This window comes from Lonchura striata, chromosome 5 (assembly GCF_050655825.1).
Source record: "Lonchura striata isolate lonStrDom1 chromosome 5, ASM5065582v1, whole genome shotgun sequence".
In the NCBI taxonomy this organism is placed as follows: Eukaryota; Metazoa; Chordata; class Aves; order Passeriformes; family Estrildidae; genus Lonchura; species Lonchura striata.
This window is the reverse complement of record NC_140707.1, coordinates 30,326,247-30,339,119: the sequence shown is the minus strand read 5'-3', so window position 1 is coordinate 30,339,119 and position 12,873 is coordinate 30,326,247. Positions and strand designations below refer to the sequence as shown.

General features: G+C 38.2%; 1 protein-coding gene across 2 annotated transcripts in view; it reads right to left on the bottom strand.

Annotated features, from left to right (window-relative positions):
* Positions 1 to 8,340: 8,340 nt before the first annotated feature.
* Positions 8,341 to 12,873, bottom strand: part of PDHX (pyruvate dehydrogenase complex component X) — a 32,958-nt gene continuing 28,425 nt past the window's right edge. For both annotated transcript variants that reach the window (XM_085581685.1, XM_021555099.3), the window contains exons 10-11: positions 10,754 to 10,818; positions 8,341 to 9,522 (exon numbers count right to left, since the gene is read on the bottom strand). In XM_085581685.1, the coding sequence (XP_085437811.1) occupies positions 9,258 to 9,522; positions 10,754 to 10,818 (330 nt within the window). In that variant the 3' untranslated portion in view covers positions 8,341 to 9,257. The remainder of the gene's footprint in view (positions 9,523 to 10,753; positions 10,819 to 12,873) is intronic.

Here is a 12,873-nt window from a genome sequence, read left to right as displayed (position 1 = left end):
GCATCAGTAAATCATCTGGTAAGCACCTGGTGAGTAGGCAGTCCTTGGAAATCTGGAGTGATATTACGTCTGAAGTTTGGAGTTTCCTGGGCACCTAAAATTAAATCTCAACAGTCATCTGTATACAGTTTTGTGCCAGGACTTACTAGACAGAACTTTCCTCCCCTTCAAGTCATGATCCAAATTTCCAAGTTAAATATAACAGTAGTTGATGCTGAAGATTGGATGAAATTTAATCAAAAGTGAAGATGAAAGTGTCTCTTGTTTCTATTCCATTGAAATTTAGTTCACTGCTATGAAAGATCTGAAACCTATCAGAACAATAATAAAATTAAACTGTTTTCCAGCAAATCCTTTGTTATCCAGTTGAGAGTAACATTCAAAATGACTTCTTACCTTTTGCAGTGAAAGTACAAAGTCCTGTCAAAAAAACAAACACTCAATAAAAAAAATCATTCAAGTTTATTCTCTAGGGAAGCAAGGAATGGCAAGTCCAAACCTAACAGTGGTTTCTCTTTATGCTTAGTGATGTAACTCAGCGATGAGTTTGTTGTTTACATGCAAGCCTCTGTGTTATTTTACACACCTTTGGATATCCCACCTGGTCTCCAGCTGCCACTGCTGAAAAGCAGCTATTGTCCCCTATTCCTGTAGCTTTTGGTTTTTTCTTTTTTTTTTTAATCAGACTTAAAGGACCATTACAATCACAATATGGGTTGAGGAGTAAAGAAAAAATTAAAACAGTAAAATAAAATTATAAACCATGCTAGCTTCAACGATGTATTTTATATATCAGTCAGCGAATCCTGCTCTAAAATGTAAAACACATTATGTCATTAAGGAATCCTGCTTTAGTGAATCTGAAAGAATTAAACCAGTTTATGGATAGACAAAGGAATTCTTTAGAGGGAGTGGCAAATCCTGCTGGATTACATGAACAGCTTACAAAGGAGGACATAAAGTAATCTTAATATTTCTCCCTGTTTCACAGGCTTTCAGTACTTAGCTCATAACAAACCATTCAAAGCTCAAAGCCATCTTTTGGCTAGGCAAATGAATACAACAGCACAAACATATGTATATATAGAAAATAGTCACCAATTCTTACTTAAAGCCACTGCTTTACTCCTTTTGCAGATCTGTGAAGATAAATATCAACCAGTTTCTGACAGAGTGCTGATAAGACAGGAGATAGCTTCAGGGAGAAACAGCATGAGCAAGGTTTATCCAGAGCCAGTGGGAAGGGACCTAATGACTGAGAAGGGACAGCAGCCTGGGCTTACAGAGAGGGAGGCAGCAGGGCTGTGGGGTTTTTGCCATAAAAATAAGATCCACAAATTGCTTGAAATTTCAAGCCCTACATCTAACGAACACAAACCAAATGCCTCTAGATTATCTCAATCAAAACAGAATGAGCTCTAACCCAGGAACAACCAGACTTCACATTTCTGGTGGTGGAGAAATTGTTATAATTTAGGATACATTGCGGAGCACTGTTGAAATCAACACATAGAAAACAAAGGTTCTCTGGTAAAATATCTCTCACCCTAATTTCTGGAATCTTTAAAATGTCCCCAGGTAGCTGAACTAGATAATAGAATCATTTAGTTGGAAAAGATCCTCAAGATCATCAAGTCCAAATGTAAACCTACCACTGCCAAGTCCAACACTAAACCATGTCCCTAAATGCCACATCTACATGTCTTTTAATACCTTCAGGAATGGCAACTCAATCACTTCCCTGGGCAGCCTGTTCCAATGCCTGACAGCACAGCTATAACTCCAGTCACCACCATCTCCAGGCTCAGCCATACAGTCAGTTGTTTACCCAGTAAACATCTGTCCAAGCTTCCCAGCTTCTCCAGGAGGATGCTGTGAGAAATGCTGTCAAATTTTTACTAAAGTTAAGGTAGACAACATCCATAGTCTTTCCCTCATCCACTAACAGGTCATCTTGTCATAGGAGATCAGTTTGGTCAAGCAGCACCTCCCTTTCCCAAACCCTTGCTGACTGAGTCTGATCCCCTGGTTGCTCTGTACATGCTGTGTGGTCACACTCAGGACAATCTGCTCCATCACCTTCCCTGGCACTGAGGTCAGGCTGACAGAGCTGTAGTTCCACAAATCCTCTTTCCAACCCATTTTATAGATGGGTGACTCTTCTGCTGAATTCCAGCCAGCAGAGGCCTCCCTGTTTAGCCAGGGCTTCTAGTAAACATTTGAGAGGCACTTCAGCTTTCTGCTGCGTAGTTGTTTTCTGTGTCTCGTCACAGTCTGATCATTTGAAAGAGGTGAGGCAGCCCCAAGAGACCTCAGACACATGAACACAAAGGGCTTCCTCACTGATATTTCATATTATCACTGGAAGCCAAAGGCAGCTCTTTAAGATGTAGTTGGAGCTGCTATCCTAATCTTTTCAGTCTCTTGGCACCTCTGTGGACAGTCCCAGCACTATTTTTATTTCAGAAATCTACATTCTCTGCATATTAGCAAGAAAACAGTCACTAAAAGGATAGACAGAAACTCACAAAAACTTAACTCTTTCTGAGAAAGCTGACTCCTCACAGGCTTCAAAAAAAGTTGACGATTTCTTTCAAGTCCAAATATACTTCTATTGTCAAAAAGTCTGTTTGTATAAGGATTTCAGAGATAACACAAATTCTTAGGACTTCACAGTGAGGTGAGTCAAGGTTTTGGGATTGTCGCAAAAACTGATTACACATTGCCAGATAAGAAATTCCTCAAGTTATTTAAACAGCTGACACATAAATGACCTATTACTAAATGACCTCTTACTTTAAAAGTGGTGGTCAGTACCAAAATAATTTTTATGCATAGACTTTATTACTTACATAAATCCACATCTGAAACAAAGCTTGCGCAATTGAGCATCTTTGGAATGTCCTTCAGAATTCTAATGAAAACATTTTTATGCATATATCCAATTCAAAATTTTGTAAAAACATAATTGTGTTTAAAACTGTGTTGGTAAACTAGGTCACTAATTCTTTCAGTACATTGAAGTTACTTTTAACTTGGAAAAAAAAAGGAAATTGGGCAAGAAGAAAATTAGATATTGTTCTCACATGGTTGGGAGCCTACAAAAAGGCCATCTTTACATTTTCTGCTGTTGGTGACAGAGGCACCAGAAAACTTACCTAGCAGTTACGTACTTCAAGCAAAGAAAATTGCAATCTCTGGTTGTTTAATCTGTTCTTCACTTATGAAACTCCAGCCAAGCATTCTAAATTACCACAAAAATAATGGGAAACCACATGAAGACAATTATTTTTACTACCACAAGAACTTCAGAAGAAACCTCTAAAACTTCCAGAGTCAAAAGAACATACTGTAGAACTTTTAATTAGAACTTGTGGTTGCTATGGGAAAAAAAATTGTCACTTATAACAAAGCCACATTTTTATGTATTTAACTAATCTAAAAACTGAAGGAAAAAAAAAAAACTAAAACACTCCCCAGTCTCTCAGTGTTTAGGTATGCAAGAATCCAGAGTTCTTATGTCACTGAGTTCTCCACAGAGTTATTGTTCTCCTGTCCAAATGTCACTTTCTGCCACGAGGTAGGCAAACCCTTTTCTCAGTGGAGCATTACCGCTGTTCAGGAGGGGGGCTTTTGGTTGATTGGTTTTTGGTTTGTTTTTCTAGTTGTTATTTTAGAGATGGCATTTCCTGTGGCACTGATGTCACAATTCTGAAATTAAAAGTAAATTAATTGCCATCCATGACCAGTTTGATTTGAATGGTATACACAGACACACACTACTGAGCTGCATATAGTGCACATTCACAGGAGGACAATTATATTAGGCAGCTTAAGAATTAAACTGGACTCATGCTTAGAAAAGCACAGAGAAAAATAATGGCTTAGCCTGAATCAATCCCAATACTATATCTTTTCTAGACTGTTAGATTTATCTATAAGTGGAATACTATGCAATTATTGCAGGTTTGACTTGGTTAGATGTCTTTTTATTATTTAACAAAAAACAAAAGTGTTTAAAACCTCTTCAATTGGACAAATTATTCTCACACAAGACAACTCTTCCTCCCTCCACAGCTCCAAATTACTGTAATGAGGTAGGTACAAGGGAAGGCTGCTTTCTTACCCAAAGATTGCTTCACAGATTCTTCAGGGTATCTCTCTTAGCCAAGAGTATTTGCTCCCAGCTATCATTGCACCTGTCTCATCAGTCGTGTTTGAGCAACAGATGCAATGTTGCAATTACTCTCTTCAAATGTAATCAGGGCAGGTTTCTCCCAGGCCTCCCCCAGTGTTGTACCTGTACACACACATCGAAACACGAACATTAAAGCAGAAATGTTGAAGTCTCAGCAGGGGAATTCAGAAGCCTGCCCCTGTTCATCCTGTAGCTGAAATCTCAAAGGCTTTAACAAACACGGTTGAAAAAGCAGGAGATGGTCTTTACCTGTCCTTCTCTGCACATACAGAGATTGTACCTGGGTCCACACACACAGGAATTATGCATTTGCTTTAAAAGAAGGTCCAAGAAGTAAAATTCCCTTTCTAAATGCATTATGGAATATTAAAGTTTTGAAGTATTATTTCCTTTAGTTTCCCTACAACAATTACACAGTCAAAGATCATCTGCTTATACTTTATGGTTTAAAGTAATCCAGGCACTCCTTGATAATGAATAAAATAGAGATAATACTACACAAAGAATGCTGATCATATACAGGTGAAAAAGACTCCTTTTTTTTGACTTTCTTTGATCTCTTCTACCCTCCACAATAGGGATTGTCTTCAAAATTAAAGAAGTCTTTCTGCAACTGCTTAAATGTAGTCTTTGGCTAAAGTGTCTCTCTCAGCTCAGACTACAGTTAAAATTTAAGCCATGTGAGTACCTGAGACAGCCCTGACAGGTGAATTTCAATAATCACTTCTCTTCTATGAGTATTACCCACTTTAGTAAGAGGGCCTCGACCCTCTGTTTGTGGCCTCTGTCTGCAGCTGTCAGATAACCTACAAACACATATGGATAGCAGCAAAAGATGTACCTTAGAGCATTGCTTCAGATAACTTCACATATCCAGAAATGTTTCTTCTGCTCCAGATTGGGAGTCACTCAGAATTGTTAGCCCTCGCTGTGAGCTTGAGTAAGACTGCTTTGAAGACTGGGATAGTTTTAGTAGGTTCAAAATATGAATGAACAGAGAAAAGACTTCAAAATTATCAGAAGAAGCTGTAATTTATCAACAGAAAAATGCAAGGTGTTAAAACATCTGATGAATTTCCCTGGGTGCAACCAATTAACTTCTGAATTGACTCCAAAATAACTGCAAATTAGTTCTCTCTCTAAATACTCTTGGGGGTGGAGGTGGAATTTGAATGTTATTTTCATTTGAATCTGTGCATTATTTGCACTTTAAAGGAATAGTAAAGGTGCTGCAGAATTCTTTACTAGTATCCTAGAATGAGCAAGTAACATTGCACTCAGAATATCAGGTTGAAATTCACACCGTAAGTCTAAAGTTTCAAACTTCAGAAGAGTGTAAGAAGAGTTTTCTTGATCTACCCAGGATCTGTGGCAGTTCTGTTCTCCAGGCAAGGAGAAGGAAACAGCATGCTGCTGTCTGAGGAAACCTCCAGAAAGTCAGTGCATGCTGCTAATGCAGACTGGGATGTGACAGAGCAAGTATAAGCATCTGCACAAACGGCCTCCTCAGATACGTAACCTTATAATTTATTTGGCAGAGAAGAAATTAAAAGTGTACCAAAGCTGCAAAATGAAGCATAATTATTTCTTAAAATAGGCAACTGAAACAGGAATAAATTGATGGCTAGGTCAATGGAGAATATCCTCCAATTGCTCAATCCCTACAAAGTGAAGTGTGCTGTAATGCACAACACACAGACAATGCTAAAATCATGAAACTGCAGGAGAAATATGTTCCTTTAACAATTAACTTCATTCTTCATACAACAGTGAGCAGAATTATAAATGCTCACAGCTGCCCTTTCTTCCCGTCTAGGACTAAGAGAGGAGAAAAACTTCCCAAAGTATAAAAGGGAATCTTGTTCTCTTATCTTTTAAGGCAATAAATAGCGGCATTCATTAATGTAGCATGAATCACTTTCCTTAGTACAGGTACTGAACAAAGAGAAATGTCCGTCATTTTCCAGCTACTTATTGTCTCACAATGACACAAATGTTTAACCTGACAGGTAGGGCCATTATTATGGAGAAAGGGAAGAACACTATGATTATTGTGTCTGAATAATTATGTGTCATGACATCAATAGGTTGAAACAAAATTGACGTAAAAGTGAAGGAGCACAAAAGGAGTTGAAGCAAACAGTGATGGTTTTCACTGATAAAGATGAAAGATGCAGATTTTGTAAAGTAAACATGTAAAGTAGCCTGTGAAGCTTCCAGTAAGAGATTTTCACCCCAGTTTAATCAACAGTTAATCAGCTTAATCCTAAATTTGTATTTCTTGGACATGTTTCTACACATCTCTAGCAGGCTACCACAAACACCTCCTGCTTCACTCAAGCATGACTACACAGAAAGAAATCCCAAGTTTAAAGTTCAAAACTTATGCTTAACTAAAGACATGCTGAAAGATACTTTCAGCTTATCAGGTTTTTTTCCTGTTTAATCTATTATGGATGTGACTGCTATGCCAGCTTAGAGGAATCTGCTTTTTATGCCTTCAACATTTTAGGGACAAACAGAATAGAACATCACTGCATAAGAGTGTGCCCTGGCAGCCAAAAGGGCAAACTGCATCCTGAGGTGCAGGATACAGCATCAAGCAGGAATTACAGAAATTTTATTTTATAAGGAGTAGATTGCAGGAAAAAAAAAAAAAAAAAAAAAAACAAAAAAAAAACCCCAAAAGTCAAATATTCTGATATTGCAATTAGGGATTAAAGTGTGACATGCAATTCAATATTTGCCAACAATCACGAAGTCCAAAATAGCTATTTTTTTTCCAGCCATGCCTCCTGCAATGGGAAATGATACAAAGATAGTATGTATCCTAAAGGCACGCATTCCAGCACATATTAGTATACAACATTTTTATGTTTTTTAAAAAATTACTCAAGTAAGTAGATGCTTTCATTGTATTTCTTGTTTTGGTATGTAAACAATAGGCTGCCAGAAGACATTTGAAAGAATAAAACACAAAAAGCTGAATTTTTCATTTGTGAAAATTTTACTTTGAGGAAAATTTGCTTCAAAAGCAAGCATACCCATTACCAATTACTCTTTCTGTAAAATTACCCATTGTTCCTATCCTAAATCATCAAGAATATACTGACTATCTAATCTGCATAGGTAGGTATTTGCTGTCTCACTTCTGCTGAAGTGAGAGATGTTGCCAAAGGGTGCATTTCCTCTGAATTACGGAGATCTGACTGCTGTCACACATCTGAACTCCACACATTTCCTTCACAGACTGACGACTGACAAATTTTATCTGCTTCAAGTAACAATGCTGGCAAAGCAGGCAGGTGTAAAGAAACTGTAATTCAGCCTCGTGTCAGCCTTGCCCAGTTCCAAAGCTCCAAAGTTTTATTTAACCTGGAGAAGCTGCCTTGCCTTGCTGGGACAGCACAATAGACGTGAACACCCACACGGGTGAGACGGGACACACATCCCATCCCATCCCTACATGTAACAGCGCCTTCCAGTGGCTCCGAGGGCGCAGGAAAAGCACTGGCTTGCAAGAGGGGATCGCAGTGCATGCAGAACTGCAGCGGCGCACAGCAGCCATGCAGCCCTCACCTGCAGGAGCACCACCTAGGGCAGCAACTCGTGCACAAGTGAAAAGCAGGTAATCAGATTTATAACTGGCCTGAAAAATCTCCTGGGCAGAGCAGATTCAGCAATGAGATCTTCTTGTACATTAAGGACAATATAGAAATTGTTCCTTTTTTTTTTTTTTTTTTTTTTTTTTTTTTTTTTTTTGCACAGTAATACGAGGTTAACAACCAGCTTTGGAAAAATTGGAAGTCAAAAGTTTCATATTGCAAATTAATCCTCAGGAACCAATCTTTAACATGGTTTATCTGTAAAAAACTCTTGGAAATACAGAATGGCTATGTCCATTCCTGCACAGTAAACTGTATCTGGTAATCAAAGTTCTCTCCAGTCAAACTAATAGTTTTTGAAATTTATGATAGAAGCTGCTAAAGAAGCAAACTTATTTATCAAAAATTCTCACCTCAGTGTTAAGTAAAGGTTGTCCTGCAAGTAGCTGTTTACTTGTAAAACTGCTGCCATAATTATTCCTACAAATCATTAGGAAAAAGCAGTTGCACAAACCAAAATAAAACAAACTCCCATAATTCTATTGACAATTTATATTCTCATGAGGTCCTGTAAACAGTTATTTCATAACATTTACATGCAATATGTGGTTCCATATTTATATGTAAGAAAGATACCAATCAAATTCTGTTAAAGTTCAGGCCACTGCACTAGAGCCTCCGAGTTACATTTCAATATACACTGAAGATGAAACACTTTCTACTTACATCTACATTCCATCCATGCAAAGAACAGCATCAATCGGCAACTACTCAGTGTGCAAAATTTGACATTTCATACTGGGACCTCTGTGAGAACACTGCTTGCACAATTAAGTTCTGCTTTTTTCAATACTTAAAGGAGGCTTTTAAGAAAGACAGGAACAAATTTTTAGCAGGGCCTGTTGCAATAGGAGAAGGGATGATAGTTTTAAAATGAAATTAGGTAGATTCAAACTAGATATAAGGAAGATGTTTACAGTGAGGGTGGTAAAAGAAGAGGCTGCTCAGAGAGGCAGAAGATCCCCCATCTCTGGGAACATTCAAGGTCAGGGTGCGTGGGGCTCAGAAGACATCCCTGGTCAATGAAGGAGAAGCTGGACTAGATGACCTTTAAAAGTTCCTCCCAACCCAAATTATTCTATTATTCCCTTTTATATTTAATGAATTTTTATTGAGTTTTTTTTAACAGATGAGATTGACTTTCCTATGCAAAGGTGTGCCATTGGTAATATGTGTTTAAAGAAATGTGGTATGTTAACTTCAAAGTCTTTTAGCTTTACAGTACGAAACCTGGTTATTACAGAAGACTAAAATCATGAGTGTTTCACATTAATTCATAAATTAAGTATTTTTAACTGTCCGTCTTCAGCTATTTGCTCCTCTATACAGAAAAACAATCCTAAGTATATGATAGTTATCTATGTTGCCAAACCAGGAAGCAATCTTCACTGAGTTTAATTTAAGGCCAGTCGCATTGGATTCTCTATATTGGCTTTCAAGGTCTCCAGAAACTTTGAAGCCAGTTCATCATCCACCACTCGACCATCACTTGAAAGAGTCACTGTCATGAGTTGATGCTGTTCAAGTTTCTCATTCCCTTCTTCATCTTCCACAATTCTGAGCTCTGGTCTTGCCCGGCCCACAGCGAGGATGCAGGCCTGAGGAGGGTTTATGACAGCTGTGAAATCACTGATGCCAAACATGCCCAGATTGGAGATACTGAACAAAACAGAAAAGAGTTTCAGTAATATCAGAAATTACATATTCCATCCAAGAAATAATCTATATACAAGAACTAGTATGATTTAAATTCCCTCCAAGGCAAAACCCATTAACTTAAAAATAGATCTGAACTGTTTTCAGTTGAGTACATTCAGACTCTCAAGGGTTTGGAATTTTTGTAATTAAAAATTATGCACCTTTTAAAAAATCCCATCTCTTTACAGCAATATATTCTTGCACTGCACACAATGAAGCCAGAAATTAAGCCATTTAAATATATTTTGCCTGTCCCTGTTCCAAGCCAAATGTCTTTTAGACTGAACCTCACAACTGCAACTTACAATGGCTGCTGGTATCCACTAAGCAATAAAATTTGGGCATCTAGGTATCACTCAGGCACATGAAAACAATTCTGTGTCACCACCTGTGAAGTGGTATATTAGGAAAGGCTTGGATTCTTCTGCGACAAGTTGTCTATGGAGAAAGCTGGCCCATCATCTCCTCCTTTCTTGGTTATAGTTACAGCAAAGAGTGGAAAAAGGATTAAACAGTACAGTTCAACCATCAAATGGCACCACTGCCATGTTTACTGTACACCAGGTCCTTAAGTGTTACATCCACCTGCTTTTTGAACACTTCCAGGGATGGTGAATCAATCACTTCCCTGGACAACCTGTTGCAATGATTGACAATCCATTTAATGAATATTTTCTTCCTGATATCCAATCCCCTGGTGCAACTTGAGGCCATTTCCTCTCCTCCTGTTACTACCTGGGAGAAGAGGCCAACCCACACCTCACCACAACTACACTCCTTTTAAGCAGAAAGAGTGAAGAGCAATATGGTCCCCCCTGCCTTGACAACCCCAGTTCCCTCAGCTGTTCCTCACAAGACTTGTGCTCCAGACCCTTCACCAGCTCCCCTGCCTTTCTCTGGACATACTCCAGGTCCTCAATGTCTTTCTTGTGGGGATGGAACCAAAACTGAACACAGGACTCAAGGTGTGGCCTCACCAGTGCCAAGTACAGATGAAATGAACCTGTAGCAGGGTAATTGTTTCTCCCTGATACAAGACACAGTCTAGGTTTGGCCCTAAGAATCATCACAAGGAGTTTCACTCTAAACAGAGCAAGATTTTAAAAGCAATGCATTAAAAGACAGTGGAATAGCTGAGGATAAAACAGTTCTGAACCCATTCTGCATTTATTAAATGGTGCTAGAGTTTTACCTAAAAGATCCTCCCTGGTACTCTTCTGGTAACAGCTTTCCATCTCTGGCCTTCTTTGCTAGAGCCTAAAGAAAAAGAAAGAAAACAGGCAGAGAAAAGAAAGAAATCAGTGTGTTGTAATAGACTAATTATTTTTATTTCAGTAAAACATTTTAAGTACCATACAGACATTAAGTAAGCAAAAGTCACATGCTTTTGGATTTAGGGAAGCACCTCAGCAACACTGCTGTATCTGCAATGATTTGGCAAAGAGACTAGGACACGAAACTTCACTTTCTCACCAATACTGGCTGTTCAATAAACGCCGTTCTCTCACCTTACAAATATTGTTCCAGTTTTTACAATGGAACCACCATTCTCCCTGGTGATTGTAGATTATCTAGCAAAACACTGATGAGATAAATTCACAGTATTCTTAACATATTTGTTTAAAGAAACCAACATGTACTATTTCAGGACTTTCTACCAGATTGAATTAATATATTTCTCCCAGGTAAACTACCTTCTGAAGGTTGCCTTTAAGGTCACTCCTTCTGTGATCTCCATTTCATTTGTGAGATTCTTCTTTAAAATTTAACCGAAGAAATGTTCAAATACAGCCCAAGAAGTTCATACTACATTCCAAGATAAGATCACAGAGCTGTACAAAATTTTAAAATTCTTAATAAGCTTGTCAAAACTACAAGGATACACTAAGCTTTAGTTTAGGCTTTTTCTCCTTTCTGAATAATTAGTGAAGACAATGGCCATGGGAAAAGCATTCACACAACAGGATCAATATAAGCATGATGTGTTTGTGTAATTGCATTATTTGAATTATGAAAATCCAGTGCCAGGATGCATATGACCTGGAAAGAAATCCAAATTACCATGCAGCAGAAGGGGATATACAAGCAATTACACACAGAAAGCCCCTGCCAAACTACAGGGAAACTGACAGAGAAGTATCTGCAGTTCCAATGTGTGCACATGAGGTACATGTTTATTTCAGTAATTCAGTGAAGAAGTTGAAAAGCAAAATGATGTTGGTGTGGACACCTATGTCACACACATTCCACTTGAAAGGCAAGGGGAATGCTCACTATCATGGCCCCATGGAATGTAACACAAGCTGCATTTCCATCACTGCAGGGCATTGATTTGTGGTAAGAGGTTTGCAATACCACACATACTACTATGACAGGTATTGGGAATGATAATGAAAGCACAACAATGAACAATGCTTCTCTTCTTGTCATTCTATCACCAACCCCAAAACCATCTCAGCTGACCTTCCTCCTCAACTGGCTACTAGTGTAAGGAATTGTTTTCACTACACACTGGGCATAAAGTAAGCAATATGGACTGGAAAAAAAATCTTAAAAACACCCATTTATTAATGTTTTGTGGCATGACCCATCTTTTTCTGCTACAACGTTTTGGCTGTTCCCCTCCGTCAACATGGACTATTATGATTTCTGTAGTTTTACATAAAAGGCACAGTGGTGTCGAGTTTGGGGACATTCTTATGCCCCAGGACCTCCTTCCATTGCATTCCTCAGATGCTGTAGGCCTTTGATTAGCACTCGTTAAGTGATAAAAAGAAGCCTGTCTTGGGACATTTCATCATTCATTCTACTTTTGCCTGCCAAAACCCACTCCTTTATCTGGCAACAACCACCACATATCACACTGACTGGCACCTGGTCTATGCAAAATACTGCTCATTAGTCTGAGGAGTTTAATGTTACATCCTTAATTGAACTGCACGTTGAAAAAAATGTAGACAGAAATGTGTTCCATAATATAACTGCAAAGACAGTAAAAAAAGCAGACACAAGAAATTTTCTGGGAAAGTGAAAAAACACAAAAAAACCAAAATCTCAAACCTCAAGATTGGAAATACTAATGAAATTAGCATTAAGCAGCACTCTCTTGAGGATTGAAGAATTACAATTATATTAAATTGCAAAAGTCTGTAAAGGTTTATTTTTCAAGAAGTCTAGCCACCATTGAACTAAATAACATGATATTATTGTTGATCAAAAATGAAGAGAGTTGCAAAATTAATGATTTTGAAGTGTAAGTAATGCTGAAAATGCTTTAGTTCCACTGCCTTTGTTATTACTGATGTGTATCTG